The following is an 18,423-nucleotide window of genomic DNA, read 5'->3' as shown; positions in this document are numbered from 1 at the left end:
TATAATTTTATCATATCATTAGAAAGGTCAATAATTATCATATCACGCTTTTGATAAAGATTCTGTCTTATCAACCTAATATTTAAATTCTCCACGTTTAAAATAGTTGACTATATCAAGACTTGATATGGCATGGCTACCAAGGCTCTTAATTCACTTGATTTATTATATTATTATTGAGTACGCCAGTAGATTTTAACTTTGAAATTTCATTATACTTTGTCTTAATTTTATTGTCCCAAATTGAAAAAATAAACAAGAAAAAATAATTCAAAATAGCATAACATTAAAACAATAATGAAACCGAGTAAGTAAAATAAATTCATGCTGATTTTGTTTCTTGTAGGACCGACAATTGAGTTGGGCCTAACAAAAGTCCGATGTATCAGTGAGTCCGGTCTTAATTTTACTTCAGACTAGCCTATTGTTTAGTGTCTGAGCCGATGATATGAAAGCTCGAGCCTATGATAAATAAGCATGATATGTAAAGTTGAGTCAACTCATACTCGACTTATGAATATGTTACAATTATTTCAATTTCCAACCATTATACAATTTGTTATTTATTATGGTCGGACGATTACTCAATTCACAATTTTTTTTTATTATTTAGATACTTGGAACATATATGAATTATAAATGTAAATTAAGTTAATAATCTTGGGAAAATCTAAAAAGAAAATGAAATGATAATTACCAAAAAAAAAAAACAAAAAAAGAAGAGAGACTAGGGTCTAGGTGTAAACCGTGCAGGGGGAGAGAGAGAAAAATGAAAAGCCTGAAATAGAGATAGAGAGATTTAGAGAGAGAGAGAGAGAGAGAGATAGATAGATACATATTTGCCACAGCTCACAGCTCAAGAAAAATTAAAGTAGAAGTAGAAAGATTCAATAAATTTTCTCTTTTTCTGTGTTTATATAGATTGACACGCACACTCACACACACTTTTCTAAAATTGAAAACCCCATTTTTTGCTTGTATTATTTGATACGGTTTCGTTCATCGCAGAGCTGCATTGAAAGGTATGTCCACAGAATCCAGATCTTTTTTTTATTCATTTATCCTTTTTTTTTTCACTTGTAAATTGTATTCGGTTCGTATTTAAAGAGATCTATTAATATTAGCTGTGTTGTTGAAGTTCGAATTTGTGGCTATTGTTTCTTCTCCACTACAGCAGTTTCTCTACTGAGTTCAATGTATAAATGAGTATTGCTGATGATGAATTGTTGTTGATTGATTTTGTTATTTCTTTTTTGAAAATTTAATTGATTATTAATTGGTTCGATTGTAGCTTTTGGCTATTGGGTTTACGAGAGCTCTATGTTGTCATTAATTGTGTGTTTTTTAATGTTGTTCAACTAATTTTATTTATTAGCTAATCATGGTGTATTCATCATTATGTAAGTATCTCAATCTGTATTTTGCGTGTGAACATCGATTTGTCTGTATTTTTAAGGGGCAATGAATACATTAGATTTAATTCGTACATCGTTTAGAAGTCTGACTTGTGGAAGAACTTGTTGATATGCAGGGCTCGGCTAACGCAATCTCAATAGTACAGCTCCGGTTGATATCCAGAATTCTTTTTTATAAATAATAATGAACTTTTCGGCAAAAGCAGGTTCTAGTGCGGCAAAGGCGACTCTGAATCCAAATGCAGTTGAATTCGTACCTTCTGCTATTAAGTCACAATCTGCAGCTTCGAAATCTATATTAGATAGATCTGAGTCATCGATTTCGAATAACTCCGATGAAGAAGCTCAACAGTATTGGTCCAATCAGCTCCCAGATGATATTACTCCCGACTTTAACGAAGGCCTATCGTTGGCTGATGTTAATGAAGAAGGCTCAAGGTATACTATGTTGAACGAAAAACAGGGTTTGTCACCTTACTCTATTAATGGTAATGGCCATACTGAAAAGATGAGATATCCCGTTTCATTGTATGGAAATTATCCAGCTCCTAATACGGGTTTTCTGCCTTCTCTTGGAAAACTGGACAAACAAGTTATGATCAATGATCATGTTCTTGCAAGACAAGGCCATCCTTATAATCGAAATTCAAGAAACGGTTTCCTTGCAGAAATTTCGAATGAGCAATTATTGGTGGAGAATGCTGATGTGGGCCCTCTTGAGTTTTTAGCTTCACGATTTCCTGGTTTTGCAGATCAAAGTCTTGTGAAGGCGTATTTCTCTAGTGGAGGCGACCTAAACCTAACAATGGAGAGGCTTTCTCGGCTCGAGGTAAGCTATTTTCCTCTGTTTTTGACAAGAATTCTTTAAATTCCATGTGATGTAAATCTTAGCTATGTAATCGGAAAAAAAATGCTTTTTTTTTTTTTTTTTAATGATGCATGCTTTTTGTTTGGACTGTGTCTTATGCATTGGTCTGATACTACTAATTACTATTTGTGTACGAATTCTTGATAGTCATATGAAGGCGTAGACAAGCATTATTTAGACAAACTAGTCGTGCAGTTATGATAAGAACATGAGAACTATGTGTTTATCTTTGATTGTATTTTCCGTATATTATTTTCACAATATAATATATATACTTGGTTGCAGCTTCAAGCTGATAGAGACTTGAATCCGACTCTTAATTCAAAGGCCTTGGATTTTCCCACTCTCTCGAGGGCAGATTTGCCAAAGTTTTCTGACGACAATCATCGAAATATTAGCCCTTATCACTCAGCTGAAACGGATAATAGCACATTTGTATTTCGACCTTCATCGATTCCATCAAGACGTGGTTCAGATTATGCTTCGGCTGTAAGAAAAATGGCATCTCAAGATTCAAGCATCTGGAAATACGAAAGAAATGGATCTTCAGACACAAATATCGGATCGAGCACAAGTTCACAACTCCTGGAAAGCTCATACAGTGGTGTCCCACAAAGGGCCGTTTATGGAAATCACGAATCTCCTGTCTGGCTTGAAACTGGAGGAGAAGCAGTTGGTAATAATATCTTCGAGGCAATATAATATAATTTAATAATTTAACTCGCTCTTAGAAACTTTTAATTGCGATGTGTGTATATATGCTTTAACTTTATCGGGATGGCAGCGAATGTTTATTCTGAAATGAGGGAGGGAGCTCGTGATCGTGCACGTGTACGCAATGTGTACTTCGACCAGGTGTGTTCTATATGAGTATATATCTATCTATCTATCTTGTTGATAAATTGGAAATATAAATTGATTTTTGTTTGAATGAACAAATAAATTTATCGTTTCGATGAACTAAGGCACGTCAAGCATACCTCACCGGTAACAACGCCCTAGCTAAAGAGTTGATTTTCAAGGGACAGTTGCACAATATGCAGATGAAATCAGCACATGTGAAAGCTCAAGAATCAATTTATCGTCCGAGGTTTATTTATTTATTTTTTATTTTTGAAGTCATGGTGAAAATGGTTTACGATATAGAAGAGAAGACAAAAGTCAATTGTGCACACTTGACTGATAATGCAGGAATCCGGAGATTCAGGGTAACTGGAGAGAGCGAATGATCGACCTTCACGGTCTGCACACGAGTGAAGCGATTTACGTGCTTAAGGGTGAGCTGGCGGTGCTGAAGAATGCTGCCAGATCAGCAGACCAACGATTGGTCGCTTACATATACGTGGGGACAGGTCAGCAGACGAGGGGTCCACGTACACCAACAAGACTTTCCGGTGCCGTTCAGCACTACCTACTGGAAGAGGAGAGGCTTGACTACACCGAGCCGCAAGCAGGGCTCCTCCGAGTCGTGATATACTGAAAAAATGAGGATGGTATACGAAATCGGTTAAAAGAACAGAGGGAAAAAAACAAAAAAAAAAGAGAGAGAGAGAGATTTGTTTGTGTCTGTATATGGGAGAGAGAGAAATGTAGGAAGAATTATGTACGAGGTAGAAAGAAAGAAAGAAACCACCAAAAGTTTTTGAGGCACAGATATCTGTAATATTAACAGTGTAGTGGGCCGAAATCAAGAAACCGTTTTTTTTGGGCCGTTAGTGATTTTTACATGGGCCTCCTTTTTAATGGTGGCTTTCTTTAAATGGGCCGGGTAACCTAAGCCCGAAGCATGCAGTGTTGATGTGGCAAAAGCGCGTTTGTCTTAATGTAGGCGTGTCTAGGTTAAATGAAGCGGTGTAATAAAGACACGACAATGGGCATGCATGCAGCTGGCAAACAAGCTGACGTACACTTATGTAACCTTTCGTGACTAAACCTAAGCATTAGGAGTCAAGTTGCAAAAACCTAGGCATTGTCATGTGTGATTCCATGCTTATTTTTTTTGTCGCTTCTCTGCAGTAGTGATTCCATAATTTCAACTAATTTTGTTCCTAATATTAATCATTTCTTCTAATTTCCTATATAAGTGTCTTAAATTTCTTTTTTAACAACGAAAAACCCCGCAACCAGCCCCAGTACCCCTCAAACGAGAGATGTAAATCAGACTATGGATAAATCATGTGCGGTGGCATGCATGCACTCACAATAATGTTTTTTCTTAAAATGAAAAACAACAATATTCATTAACACTTGTAAAGATTTTGTTTTCTCCACATATTTTGTTATCATAGTCACACACATTATATATATACACACACACACACTGCATGTTCACTAGTAAAAAAATATAATTTGTGATAGAGAGATTGATATCCAAATGGGAAGTAGTAGTAGTGAGAGAGTGGAAGGGGAGAACATGTACAAGGAATGGATGAGTTTGCAAGAACAAGAACTCACTGAACTCATCCATTCCTTAAACCTTAACAAAACAACTGCCACCACTTCCGATAATGATGCCGAGATAACCGCACTTCTTGACAAAGCCACTCAAAGTTTCCAGGACTATATCGAAAGGCGGAACCGCCTCGCCCGCCGCGACACCTCAGCTTTCTTCTCCCCGCGGTGGTGCTCCTCCTTCGAGAGCTCCATGTTGTGGATAGCTGGCTGCAGACCTTCTTCTTTCTTCAATCTCTTTTATGCCCTTTGTGGTTCTGATATCGATTCCAGACTCTCTCGCTTTCTCCAAGGTTCATATGTATCTTTTTTATTTTTTTATTTCTTTTATTACCGTATATAGTAAGGTGTTAAATATCGTTTCAATTTTACTAGAACTGTTTTTTACTATTAGTAGGTGATTTTGACAATTTTTCAATCCGATTTGCCAAAAGTCAAAAACACAAAATTAGTAGTTCTCGTAGCGGACTTTCTGATCCGACTTGAATAACTTTCTGATCCAACTTCAATAAGATATACTATACATTATTTTCTGCTTGACTATTAAAATTTGTGAAGATAAACTATTTCTTGATTATTTATGAAAAAACATCGTCTTCTATATCATGTATTTTAGTGTGATTTTTTTTAACAAAATAATTGAACATTTCAAGGATATTTAGTAAAAAGCGTGTGCTATAGTATATAATATTTTTTTTGGAATTTTGCTTGATAATTCGAAGCTAATGAAACAATTTTTCAGATGAACTATTTATATACTACTTATGCATTTTATAAAATTAAACATTTCAGCCAATTTCAAGAAAAAGTGTATCCTACAATATAACACAAAGTTGGAACGACACATGTAAAACTGAAACGACATTTAACACATTTAACACAATTAAACTTCAATGATGATGCAACAACAATAAGATGAAATTTTCTTGTATGAATTTACCAGATGGGAAAAGTGACGAGTTTCCACAGCTGTCACCTAGTCAACTCGTTGCAATAGACAATCTGCAGAGAAGAACAATAGTTGAGGAAGAAAAGCTGACAAGTCAGTTTGCTAGCTTGCAGCAGGACAAAGCTGACGTGCCATTGGCGCTCATAGCAAGAAAACTGGAGGGCCCACAATACGAGCTGAACGAAGATGTAAGAGAAACGATCACCGAAATCGAAAAGGCGATGGTTGGTTTGATGGAGGAAGCTGATAATTTGAGGCTTGAAACATTTAAGGAAATGGTGAAAATACTTAAACCTGTGCAGGCTTTGGAGTTCATTATTGCTGCTAAGAAACTCCGAGTTTGTGTTCGATCTTGGGGCGAGGAGCGAGACCGCGAACATGGTCGGGAAGACAAGGAATAATCATAATAAATAATTATGGGTTTTGAGGAAGCTTTTTTGTTGGTTCATTAATGGTGTTTCTTGTTTGTTGTTTGTGTTGTTTTGTTTTGTTTTATTTTAATAATGTCCGAATTTGGGCTGTTTAGTAAGCTGCAATAATTTGGAGGGAAGATGAATTGCTGATTAATAATTTTTTTTTAAGACAAATGTTGAAGGGCAAATTCGTCATTTATGTACAAAATATTTAGTTACTTTAGAAGGTAGAATACGTTTATGGTTACAATTTAGTATAAAATTGGAAAAACTCGAAAGCGTGTTTTGACAAAAGTTGCTACTATTCTTCATCTTCAGACGGAAATTGGACATTTCGTTGTTCTTATGTAGCAATTTTGATTATCTGATTCACCATTGAAATTAGGTGCAGAACTGTTCTGCATAGATTGCTGTATACGCGGTTGATTTGTTGCTGCATATCTGGATTTTACGGTATGCATTATTCTACAATGAAGCTGCTCATAAACTGTTCGATGAAATGTCTGACTCGGTATTTTCTGGCCTTGTAAGCTTAGTGGAAAACCTATTTGCAGGAAACTGTGGATAAAGCTTGAAATGGCCTGTAAGTACGTTGCTAATTTTCTGTGTAGATCAAGACATTTATTGAGAACTCAAAATAATGGGATGCTTACGAGGCTAGCGTATTATCGTTCTGGAGGAGGAGGAGAAGAATCCTCCGAAACAGAAGAAGAGATTTTTTCTTCAGAATGGTGTGGAATGGCTTTCTCGAAGATGAAGAAATGGAGCCACTCTCTGAAAGAATTCGACTTGATTGATGGACGGCTTGTCAATATCAACGACCATTCAAGAATTTACGACGATAAGCTAGAGAAGAAACTGCATACTTTCAAGTCCGTTGCTAGGGTCTTTATCGGGCTCCCGATAACAAAAGAGACGATGAAGAAGAATATGTTAGCTTCATTTCCCGACACACAATTCGCAGAATTTCAATACTTCTCTAAATGCCACGAACGGGAGCCACTCATAGTGAAGTCTTTATCAAAGATTTCCGACATTTTGAGCGTTTCTGCGCAGCAAAGGAAGGTGGTAAGGCATAATATATGCCCACAGATCACAGAACACCAAATATGGACCGGAGCACTTGTTGAAATACTCAACGGATTGAAATCCGAAATCGAGGTTCTGATTCATCGCAGGCCAAGTAAAGATACAAGATTGGCTCATCAAATCGCTATTGGCTTGCTAAAGTTTCTTGAATCTGCTGTATCTTACGACCCCGAAACCAGTTCTTGGATGCGACTAACGCCTACAAAGGGGGCGAATACCCCCAATTCGCCTAAATGGGAAGATGCCCTCGAGATGGCAATGGATCTTAACAACTGCCTAAGTGATGAAGAGGATTTAGCAATCCACGTTTCGAAGCTAGAGGGAATGAAAGAAGGGCTGTATCAGATTCGGGAGGTGTTGATCGATAAGAACATCGGATACAAGGAGATTCGGTATCAAGAACATTTGGTGCAGAAAAAGCTCACGAAAAACTTGGGCCTTCCATCTCAATGTTTGTTTACGCTTCTTCTATATTATCTTTACGGAAGCGTTGAAAACGTTGAAATAGAAGTGCGTGGAGGGGTTCATGCAATCGGTTACGGGGGTAAGTTTTGCTTGTATATGGGGAAGATTTTGACGGTGGATGAAGAGAAGATAGTTTGGAATGGGGTGAAGCAATTGGATAAGGCATTGAGTTTGTTTAAGTTCGTGTGGGAATCGGCAGGCATGAAAGGAGATTTGGTGCTTCAAGGCCATTTGTGGTGTGTTGGAGCTCAAAACAGGTCTATTTCATACAGAGGAAATACTTACATGATACATGAGATCAATCTCTGAATGTGTACTGAAGTAAGTTTAAATTTCGTTTTCGGTTTCGTTTTTTTCTTTTTTACTTGTAATGTTTAAAGATTTTTTTTTTAAATATGATGAAGTTAGAGTCTTTGGTTAGATATCACCATGCTTAGATTCTTCATCTTACAATTTTCCCTTCTATATATATATATATATATATGAAAACCAAAAATGAAAGAAGTCCTTAACAGAGGGGCCAGAATGAAGATTTGTAAAAAAATCAGGGGTTATAAATGAATTATTTCATAGTTGGAGGGTCTGGTCTTGAATTTTGAAACAGTAGCATTTTTTCACTAGCCTAGACAACATTTATTTGCAAGCAACAACAGATAATGGGTAGTAAAGTGTAACCTACCCTAACCACATTACAGCCGTCCGATCAAATGTTGATCCAAAAGCTACTATCCCACCACGATCACATCCCATCCACCTTTGTAATGTACAGCAGCTTCATGGCTCATAACAAAGCCACGTTTGCTGCTTATGATACGTCAGATCAAAAGTCAATCCAACGGTTTACTCCCCTGTCTCTGTTCTGTGAAATCAACATCCCGCTCTTTTTGTTCTCTACGACTTGCTAAATATCTCATCATCATAGTTTCTCTCTCTAGAAGATCTCTTTCTCTCTCTCTAGATTCTTGTTTTGGCGGCTTTTGGTTAGTGAAGGAAATGCAGGATCAAGCCACAAGTTCTATGGCGGCGAGCTCGTTTCCTTCGAGTAGTGAGAGATCTTCTAGCTCTGCTGCTCTTCATGTTGAAGTTAAAGAAGGTTACTTTTCTAATCTTTATTTTTGTAATTGAATTTCTACAATGTGATCATGCTGCTAGTAATATTCAAAGATGTCTGAATATCACGATCATGATCTGTTACTGTTTTTTTTTTGAACATAATTTTATTGGGGTTTGAAAGAATTAAAGAAGATTTTCGACATTTCGAAATAACGTAGAGTGTGGTCTAATTTGTTTGCCACACACTTTTGTGAAGGTATGGAGAGTGATGATGAAATAAGGAGAGTGCCAGAGATGGGAGGTGAGGCAGCGGGTCCCACAGTTTCCGGCAGCCGTAATGGAGGTTCTGCCGCCGGTCCTGCCCAGCCATCAGGCGGCGCTTCAAGGAGGAGGAGTGGTAGAAGCCCTGCTGAGAAAGAAAACAAGAGGCTAAAAAGGTAATTTCTCTGCTCTAAAGCCGGGTCCCCACTGTACTGAATGCTGATCATCCACTGGGGTGGTGGTTGTAAATTGTAAATGTAAATTGTGATTAGGGGCATGTTTGTAAATTGTAAATTGTAAATTGTAATTGTAATTTGTTTTTTGGTTGGGAAAAATAAAAAAAGGTTGTTGAGGAACAGAGTATCAGCACAGCAAGCAAGGGAGAGGAAGAAGGCATATATGATTGATTTGGAGGCTAGGGTTAAAGAACTCGAGACGAAGAATTCCGAGCTCGAAGAAAGGCTTTCCACTTTGCAAAATGAGAATCAAATGCTTAGACAGGTTCACTTTTCTCTCTTTTAATCATATATTTTCGATCGAACGTGCTTCTTGATGAGAATCTCATGTAATTGCAGATTCTGAAGAACACAACTGCAGGCTCGCAAGAGGGTCGAAAGTAGTGATTTTTTTGGTTCAAGTGTTTTTCTTGTGAAATAATAAACTTGATGAGAATCTCATGTAATTGCAGATTCTGAAGAACACAACTGCAGGCTCGCAAGAGGGTCGAAAGTAGTGATTTTTTTGGTTCAAGTGTTTTTCTTGTGAAATAATAAACGAGGTGTCGTAGATTAAATTTGTAGGTTGGAGATATAGCATGATGATTATAGTCGAGACTCGAGAAGCTTTTGTATGAATTATTCGTTAACACTTTAATACTAATTTCTAGCTACCTTTGTTACTCGTACACCAGTCGATGCTGTATTGCTGTGCAGTATATTACGATTAATGTAATTAATTATACGTTAATTATACCTCGGCCCTTGCAATCTTTTACTAAAATGACATCACTAAAAAACATTAATTGTTTGATAAAATAACATAATCAACTCTAATCCAAAACTCCACTGTCTCCAAAAAAATCCCAATCAAAACTTCCGAATGGCGAAAATTAAACCAAAAAATAAATAAAAAGTTGTATAAAAAATGCCAAAAATTTGTAATCCATTATAAAATCGCCACCTACTCTTCTTCCTCTTTCTCTACCAAAATCTTCTTACAAGCTTCATAACACATGAAAGAAATCCCAGCAGCAGGAACCAATTTCAGACAGCTCGGTCCAAGCCCTTTATACAAACCTTGTACGCCTTCTCTTTCGAGTATAGTTGCAAGAGCATGTAGAACATTCTTGTACACCACTCTTCCGCTCACTGCACCAACCTGCATGTGCTTACGAGCCACCTCCAAAGGAAAAGTAGCAGTGCTCGAAATAGCACCTGCTAACGAACCAATCAATAGGGTTTCTATATTGCCAATCTTTTCTTGCTTGGCTACTTTTCGGTACACTTTTCTCAATGTGTCGTAGGCACAATAGTTTGTTGCAGCGTATGGGATTACACCGATTATACTTGGAGCGAGGCCTCTGTAGAGCTCGCCTGGGCCACCCTCTTTTATTATTTTCACGAATGCATCGACTAGACCGGTATAAATTTCTCTCTGAAATAGGCAAATAAGAAAAAAAAAAAAAAAATTTGGATAGAAGTTTGGGAATGTAAGTGATAATAACTAGGTTTCTGTTTAACTTTTTACCTGTATGGTTAAACGAGTCTTGACTAATTCAAGAGGGTACGTGACCAAAGTTGAGGTGACTCCAGCACAGGCGCCGGCAACTAGAGAAGGAGGGATGGGTATTTTGAGCTGTTCGCCGTTTTTTGGTGACAGTTTCTTGTTCACGGTGTCGTAAACAAATAACTGTAAAGAACATAATACATGAGGAGAGTATAGATACGAAAATGATTTGATGATAACAAGACACAGATTGACGGTCGAAACAACATGAGCCAACGAAGACTAGAGTTGATGGTAATAAGAAAATTGAAATGGTTAATTTTCAAGAACACGGTTTTATTTGTCGGCATTGAAACATTAAAGGGGCAATCAGCCACATAACGAGTAAACGACCATCAAAATTGTACAGTACCAAAGCTAACAAAGTTGCCGAGGATTTTTAAAGACCAATAAAGTCAAGAACATAGAATAAACCTATAAAAAAAACCCCACTAAATTCGGACTACGTTGTGCAGCAGCAACTCTCAACCTCAAGTTCCTTAACACATTACAACAATAACAGAATGCTCACAGCAATAAAGATAAATTCAAAGCCAGTTATTCGTAGTGCATTTGAAGCTAAAATCACAAAAATATAAGAACAAATGAAAACATACTGGTAAAAAGTAGGGCAAGTAAAGTAAACAAGGCAGACTAATATAACAGAAATCAAGAACTCAGTTAGTTCGATTATACCTCAATGGCTTTGCTAGGCGCAACTCGAATTACGTTGACAAGATTACCCCTAAACAAACCCGGCCACCCCTCGGTTTTCATAATATCCTGGAACACCTCAGAAGTGGAATGCCCACTACTCCCCACCATCAAATGAGTCCTAATTGTCTCTAATGGAGCAACTGCAGTTCTTGAAATCGCACCAGCAATTCCACCGCTGAATAACCTCCTCAATGAAGGATTCGAAATCTTAATCTTCAGCTTAAGCCCATTATTTTTCTTCTTCTTATTCGTCACCCCCTTTTCCTCCTCCGACACTTTAAAACCCTCAGGCAATGAAACATACTTCCCGAGCAAATCGGCATACGGTAATTTAAAACCGCCATTGTCGTTGTTTCCCACTTGACTCACAGACGCAAACAAGCCACCACCGGGATAAAGGTTGCAATCTTGGTTGTTCCATTGAAGCCCTAATTGAGAATCTGATAAAACCCCATTGCTCTTAAACTCTAAAGATTGAATTTTTCCTCCACCACCCATTAGATTTCCAAAAAAAAACAGAAGCCCTAATTTCTCAGTTCTTTCTTTATCTCCCTCCAATCCTTACATTCTTGACGGCGGCGGCGGTAGGTGAGGAGAAGCGGTAGGTGAGGTGAAGGTGGTAATTTTGCAAGAAAAGATTCGGTAGGGTTTAGAAATGGATATAAAATCCCACACCCACACTACTCTAGAGAGAGTCTAGACTAAAATCAATAATGGGGAATTAATAAAATCAGTTATCGACCGCCGAATCTTGGCTAATTTTAAGGACTCACAGATTATGGAGGCGGAGGATCCAACAAGGGCTTTTCTTTTCTTTTCTTTTTAGAGAAAGCGAGAGAGTCCAGACTCTCTCTCTCTCTCTCTCTCTCTCTCTCTCCTCTCTCACTCTCTCACTCTCTTTTTTCTCCTTTTCAATTCGACCCCAGATTTTTTAAATATATGATAATCATTTAAGAAATAAAATACTATACCCTATTAATTTGCAATAAGCAAATTCTTGTGTGGAAAATCCTTAAATGCTTGTGTAGTCGTGTATATACGCTAGCTGTGATTTTACATATATATCTGAATTTAATTCCAATTACTAATATAATATGGAGTCTGATTTATGATTAATAATATATTGTCTATTCCAATTTGGTTTCATTTTATTTTTTCGTAATAAATTTTGAGAGATCTCTGCCCTTTGAATTCAAGATTTGGATTGACCTGAAATGGCAGTGGGAATATAATGATTTTTTAATTATAGAATTTGAGACCATTTCTGACTTTGCAGTAGTTGTAGTAAAACCTAGGAGGACTCTCTCTCCTATTTGGGCCGAAATATATTTTATCCATAGTCCAAATTACGACCTCTTCATTTACAAATATTATATTTTGGCCCATAATAGGATTGCACCACACGAATAGGCCCAATCCAAATTGAATTAGTAGATAACATCAATTTTAGCTTGCGGCGGATGGTGGAAGGGCTATGGGATAATGGGGCGGTGTGTGGGCGGCTTTTGCTGAAATGACGCTTTTGTCACTGTCTCGCATTCTTAGTCCAGGGATAAAATGGTCAAAAGCAACCAAGCTGAGTTTAATAAATAACGAAAATATAAAAACATACAAAAAAATTTAAGCTTCTCGAGCTCGATTACTTGGCCGATGATCAAATCAAACTCAAACACAATATTGATCTCGTTGATAGTGTGCACGGATTCTTATTTGCTTCAGATTAGCTAAGATACGCATCTTTATTCAATTGTCTCACTCATCCTTAATTAATTAGTTTATTAGATTTTGATCCTTAGTTTATAATTTATATTACGTCTTCTCTTACACTTCTAACTCCATTGAAGGATAATTTAAAATATTTTATCAAAAAATAAAGTACTAAAGAATCATAATTACGTAATGCCACTAATGTAGTAGTATCAAAAAATGATCTAATTAGTTAATAGTAAATTAAAATGATAAGATACACTCAAAATGAGATAAGATATATATCCTCTCCCACTTTAACCAAATTAATTAAAAGGCCTAAACTTGTTGTTAACCACTAATCTCTAATGTAATGCCCCACTATATTTTATACTTGTGTATCGACCTATCTATTTTATTCGGACAAACCAATAATTTATTATTTAAAATTAATCACACGTGCGTCAACTGATGATTGAAAATCTTTCAATGTACCTAAGTGAATACTATTGACTATTGTATTGTGATCACATCACAACCGACATCCATATCTCCCATCTATAAATTTGGCACATTTTGCAAATCCATTCAAGCAGATCCATTTTCAAACTTCCCTCTACTTGAAATTTGAGAATAAATTTTTTTTTTTTTTTAATTTCTCAGTCATCGATCGATCATGAGTCGTCGTCTACTATCGTTCATTGCAGTTTTAATCGTAATTAGTTTTTCGTGCAAAGAGATGAGCCTTGTTTCTGCTGATATAGGAACAGCTACTTCTTACGATCCTCCATACACACGTAAGTATATCTATATCTATATCTATGTCTATATGTATATATAATGTCGATAATGTCGTGTTTTTATTAGTTTCTAATTAATTAATTAGTCGGTAAATATAGTAAATAATGTGAAATTATTTAATTTGTGCATGCAGCAACAAAGTGCAATGGGAATAGGCAAGACCAATTCCCATCAGGAAACCTGTTTGTACAGGTGAACGAAGGGCTGTGGGATAACGGAGCAGCCTGTGGGCGGCGGTACAGATTGAGGTGCCTTAGCGGCACAAATAAGCCATGCAAAGGCGGCACAGTCGATGTAAGGGTGGTCGATTTTTGCTCGAAAAGGCCGTGCCCCTCCACTATGGTCATGTCCAATGATGCCTTTGTTGCTGTTTCTCACTCTCTTGATGCCAGACTCAACATTGAGTTTATACAGTATGTTTCAATTTATTTTCTCCATTTTTTTATTTTTTATTTATTTATAATTTGTTGATGATGAAGAGTACTCACAATGTTTGTTTGATTTTTTGGGCAGGATTTGATGTGAATGTGAGATATAATTCATTCCAGATATACATCACAGCTAGCAGAGTTTAGCTTCTTTATTGCAGGATATATATATAAGTGTGTAATAATTAGTAGTAGTATTCTTGTACTAATCAATAATAATAATAATTAATAGTATTAATGTAATTATTAATAGAGAGAAGCTTTGTCTGAAATGGTTGGCTGTTCACATCAGAAACAAAAACAGGGAATTAATAACAAACTTCTTGAATTTTGAATGAAACAAAATTATACCCCAAATTCAATTCTGGTACAACCAACTCATCACTAACTAAATTTAACTAAACCCACTTAACCTTGTAATTAATTAACAGAAGTTTGTTATAAGTGAGACCAAATCAAGAATGAACCATAACAAACTTCTTGTCTGAAACTGAGTGGGGGGAGCCTTTATTTGATACCTTTCTTCTCCAAATTCAAATTTCTTTAGGACCACAACATAAGCAGTCAATTTCTAAGTTAGGTGGTGTCGAAAGCTGCAATAATAAAAGTCGAAAATGTCGCGATCGACAATAATTTCTACTGCCCAGAAAAGTTGAAGATGCATATTAACGAGAGAGAGAGACACAATTTAAGGCAAGTATAGGCTTCTTCTATGTTACATGTCAAACAGAATTTAATTCAAATTCAATATTTATGTAAGAAGCCTAACTTTGAATTAAATTCAAGCTGACTTTGTAATCCGGCCTATAAGTAAGCTCTTTCTTATTTAATTGCTAGATGCATGTGAAGTATATGCTAACCATGTGCATAGGTTTCTTTAAGTGTAGATCCATTTAAGCAAAACCTCCCTCTGCAAAGTCAACTGTATCGAGGCGAACAAGTACCTAAAAACCTATAGTTTAATCCAACTACATCAAGAATAATCGAATATACTAATAAATACTCTCGTAGTAACAACTTAAGACAAGGGCCGAAGGTATGTCATACTTTGAATATGTCATAAAGCCACAAGAATCGTCGTTATTTGGAGTGGGTTTTATTCTAATTCAACTCCCGTTGTTTACCATTAGCCCTTTGACCCCACACCAAGTACAGTTTTCTGATACTTAATTACGATTAGCTATTTAAGACGACAACTTAATAATGCAGTTAAGCCAACACTAATCACATATTGCACCTTCCATAATCTACCAAAGCAACGAAGAAGCAGCAAGTATAAGCATCATAAGTTCCATTGTTTTCAAATTCAAGAACCAAACAGTCGTAACAACGAAACAAAGCACACAAATCCAGAATGACGACAAATATTCATATATATTACTGCAAGAAAGAACTATACCTCTCGAATTGCAAAAAAGTTGAAAACTTGCAGAAAAACTTTCCCAACATAATGGAATTCGTATCGGTTCATATTGAGTCTCAAGTGCCGGTAATATTATAATGAAAAGATCGAACAAGTATACAAGGGAGATTTAAATAAAAAAGAAACCGAAGGGGGGAAATACGGAATCGAAATGCATCTTTTTTTTTTTTTTTTTTCCGAAACTACTAATGTAATAATAATACATAAACGATAAACCGGTAGATCTTGAGAAAGAAATGTGGATCTCAAACACCACCATCATTAACAACCAAAAACGAATGCACCATTGACAGATCATCCTTCATTCAAGTTCGACAACGTACCTAGATATCCCAGATCCATTGATAAACACCACAAGTCAACCTGCAAATTAAAACCCAAGATTTCTTCCTCAATTATTTAAATTAAAATTCTTTTTCTCTTCCTTTTTTTTTCTTCTAGCTACATAAAATTTCCAAATTAAGCTTGCGAATCACCCTTCTTCCCCATTCCATCTCCTTCCCTCTCCTCCAAAAGCTTCCCCGATTCCTCGTCGGTCGGCTGAACTTTCTTCTGCGCTTCCTTTGCCTTCAAAGCCTGCAATTTGCAGTGATTGTAATACCCAACCCCCAAAAATGCCAACCCGTAACCGAACAAATTCATCGGAGTAACGGTATCCTTAATCACAGACCAAGAAAAGGCAATTAGCAACCAATCTTTGACAACCCCAGCAACATTCATGGTCAAAGCTGAAGTCTTTCCAACCAACAAGAACACAGCCAAGTTTAGGGCAAATGCACAGAGTGAATTAGTCCCGAAAATCACGAAATCGAATTGGAACGCAGATGTTTGCTGCTTCAACACAGGGTACTCAACAAAGAGCCATGGAATTGCAAGAAAAGCGAAGCAGCTAGGGGCAACGTAGTAAAGGGAAGTAATTGGGTTCAAATTAATCCCTTTTGAGGTCAACAGAATCTGAATCATAACCAACCTGGTAGCCTCGAAAACGACGGCGCCAAGCTGGAGGAAAACCCCCCAGGAGTCGTACTTGGCCTCGCCGTAGGCGGCGATGGCGACGCCGACGGAGATGGCGAGCATGTTGGACATGGTGTTGCTCTTGTAGCTGTCCTTTTTGAGGAGGATTCCGATGGAGTAGACGGCGACGGGCATTAGGGCTTTGAGCATCTGGATGAAGGAGACGGAGAGGTAGATGTAGGCGGAGTTGGAGAGCCAGAGGGAGAGGGAGTAGAGCGCGCCGATGGGGACGACGGAGGTGAGGTAGACGCGGCGGCTGAGGGAGGCGGGCTCGACGATTTTGAAGAGGCGGACGGCGGCGAAGGCGAGGGAGGAGCAGAAGGCCATGTGAATCATGGTTAGGGAGATTGGGAACGGCCAGTTGTAGAGCTTCTTGTCGAGGATGTATTTGTTGTACACGATTACCGTGAAGGAGAGGAAGATCCATATCGCCACGTACGTGTACGATAGGATGATCTTCTTCACCACTCCGTCTGAGAGTGCTGCTCCGCCTTTACCCATTGCCGGTGGCGGTGGTAGCGGTGGAGAGAAATTGATAATTAGAGTTTAGAGAGAGAGAGAGAGGAGAGAGAGAGAGATGGCGGAGGAGATGTGGAGAAAAGTGGAGTAAATAATGGAGAAAGTCTTCTAATGGAGGTGGGGATTGATTTTTAGTTTTTATTTTTATTTTATAATAATAATAATATAATAATATAGACTGGGTCACCGGTCACCTAGGGCTAGACTAGTCTTTTAATCGGTTTCAAACTAATTAGGGTTCAAAAGTGATATTTAAGGAGTTTTGCGGGGTCAATTTGAGTTTTTTAATTTGGGCCTAAGGAGCCCATTAGATTAGGATGTTTGACTGGATGTAGAATCTGATTCGGATATGCGCCGGTCCATACACACAATATATATTGATTGGCCCGACGACTTTTCCTTATATAATTAATTAATTTCGAAAATAAATTATTTAATCATCCATTTTTATAGGTAATTTTATCTATGTATTAATAACTTTATCTTCCATGGTAGATGGCAAATTTAATATTTTATTTATTTCAGTAGTTACATTTTATGACAACAATGTAAATGCAAAAAAAAAAAAAAAGGAACTAGTAGTATTTGTTTGTTTTATAATTTTATTTATTACTTTGTGTAATAAAATTATTAAAGTACCAATACTAATAAATAATAAGAAAATGTGAATGGGGTTCACATGGTCGACACCTATTCATGTGCATTTGACTACCATGCTACACGTGGCAATGTATCTCTCTTGTTCAAATTAGGACAAAATATAATTCACCTACTCTAAAATATTGCATTAAGATTTTTAAATTCTTTCTATCCTTTTTAAAAAATCTCAAATCCTATTTCCAATTTTTTCTTTTGTTTGTTTGGTAAATAAATCAAAATTGTATTTCTATTTTTTGGCATAGTTTGACTGGTAAGTAATAAATATATTTACTAAAAAATAATTTAATATCTTTCCCTAATACTTTAAATTAAATTAACATATATGTAAGTCCCATATATAAGAAATAATAATAGTATTATGCAAAATGAAGACAACAAGACAAATATGAGGCTGCTGCTACCATTAAAATAGGGATATTATTATTATTATTGAAAAGTAGTTGTTGA

General features: G+C 36.8%; 7 protein-coding genes across 7 annotated transcripts; 5 read left to right on the top strand and 2 right to left on the bottom strand.

Moving 5' to 3' along the window:
- Positions 1-542: 542 nt before the first annotated feature.
- On the top strand, positions 543-4,026 carry CID7 (CTC-interacting domain 7). The gene is made up of 6 exons (XM_013002501.2): positions 543-1,022; positions 1,532-2,244; positions 2,569-2,959; positions 3,068-3,138; positions 3,249-3,373; positions 3,475-4,026. Exons 2-6 carry the CDS (start codon positions 1,600-1,602, stop codon positions 3,761-3,763), a joined length of 1,521 nt encoding a protein of 506 aa, XP_012857955.2. The 5' UTR covers positions 543-1,022; positions 1,532-1,599; the 3' UTR covers positions 3,764-4,026.
- Positions 4,027-4,251: 225 nt separating this feature from the next.
- Positions 4,252-8,129, top strand: LOC105977136 (protein DELAY OF GERMINATION 1). Its single transcript, XM_013002410.2, has 2 exons — positions 4,252-5,027; positions 5,678-8,129. The coding sequence occupies exons 1-2, from the start codon at positions 4,658-4,660 to the stop codon at positions 6,082-6,084; spliced, it is 777 nt and encodes a 258-aa protein (XP_012857864.2). The 5' UTR covers positions 4,252-4,657; the 3' UTR covers positions 6,085-8,129.
- Positions 6,673-8,129, top strand: LOC105977132 (exosome complex exonuclease). Its single transcript, XM_013002407.2, has one exon. It carries the CDS (start codon positions 6,673-6,675, stop codon positions 7,957-7,959), a length of 1,287 nt encoding a protein of 428 aa, XP_012857861.2. The 3' UTR covers positions 7,960-8,129.
- On the top strand, positions 8,096-9,677 carry LOC105977137 (transcription factor HY5). The gene is made up of 4 exons (XM_013002411.2): positions 8,096-8,743; positions 8,960-9,140; positions 9,309-9,465; positions 9,540-9,677. The coding sequence occupies exons 1-4, from the start codon at positions 8,458-8,460 to the stop codon at positions 9,582-9,584; spliced, it is 669 nt and encodes a 222-aa protein (XP_012857865.2). The 5' UTR covers positions 8,096-8,457; the 3' UTR covers positions 9,585-9,677.
- A 267-nt stretch (positions 9,678-9,944) lies between these two features.
- On the bottom strand, positions 9,945-12,527 carry LOC105977133 (adenine nucleotide transporter BT1, chloroplastic/mitochondrial). The gene is made up of 3 exons (XM_013002408.2): positions 11,425-12,527; positions 10,711-10,872; positions 9,945-10,617 (listed from the first exon to the last, which is right to left on the bottom strand). Exons 1-3 carry the CDS (start codon positions 11,941-11,943, stop codon positions 10,144-10,146), a joined length of 1,155 nt encoding a protein of 384 aa, XP_012857862.2. The 5' UTR covers positions 11,944-12,527; the 3' UTR covers positions 9,945-10,143.
- Positions 12,528-13,721: 1,194 nt separating this feature from the next.
- Positions 13,722-14,632, top strand: LOC105977139 (EG45-like domain containing protein 2). The gene is made up of 3 exons (XM_013002412.2): positions 13,722-13,928; positions 14,066-14,345; positions 14,446-14,632. The coding sequence occupies exons 1-3, from the start codon at positions 13,808-13,810 to the stop codon at positions 14,450-14,452; spliced, it is 408 nt and encodes a 135-aa protein (XP_012857866.2). The 5' UTR covers positions 13,722-13,807; the 3' UTR covers positions 14,453-14,632.
- A 1,200-nt stretch (positions 14,633-15,832) lies between these two features.
- On the bottom strand, positions 15,833-17,462 carry LOC105977135 (putative sugar phosphate/phosphate translocator At2g25520). Its single transcript, XM_013002409.2, has one exon. It carries the CDS (start codon positions 17,296-17,298, stop codon positions 16,243-16,245), a length of 1,056 nt encoding a protein of 351 aa, XP_012857863.2. The 5' UTR covers positions 17,299-17,462; the 3' UTR covers positions 15,833-16,242.
- Between the last annotated feature and the right edge of the window lie 961 nt (positions 17,463-18,423).

This window comes from Erythranthe guttata, chromosome 1, assembly GCF_056151865.1.
Source record: "Erythranthe guttata isolate IM_541 chromosome 1, IM_541, whole genome shotgun sequence".
NCBI lineage: Eukaryota > Viridiplantae > Streptophyta > Magnoliopsida > Lamiales > Phrymaceae > Erythranthe > Erythranthe guttata.
This window is presented reverse-complemented; position numbering and strand designations above follow the sequence as displayed.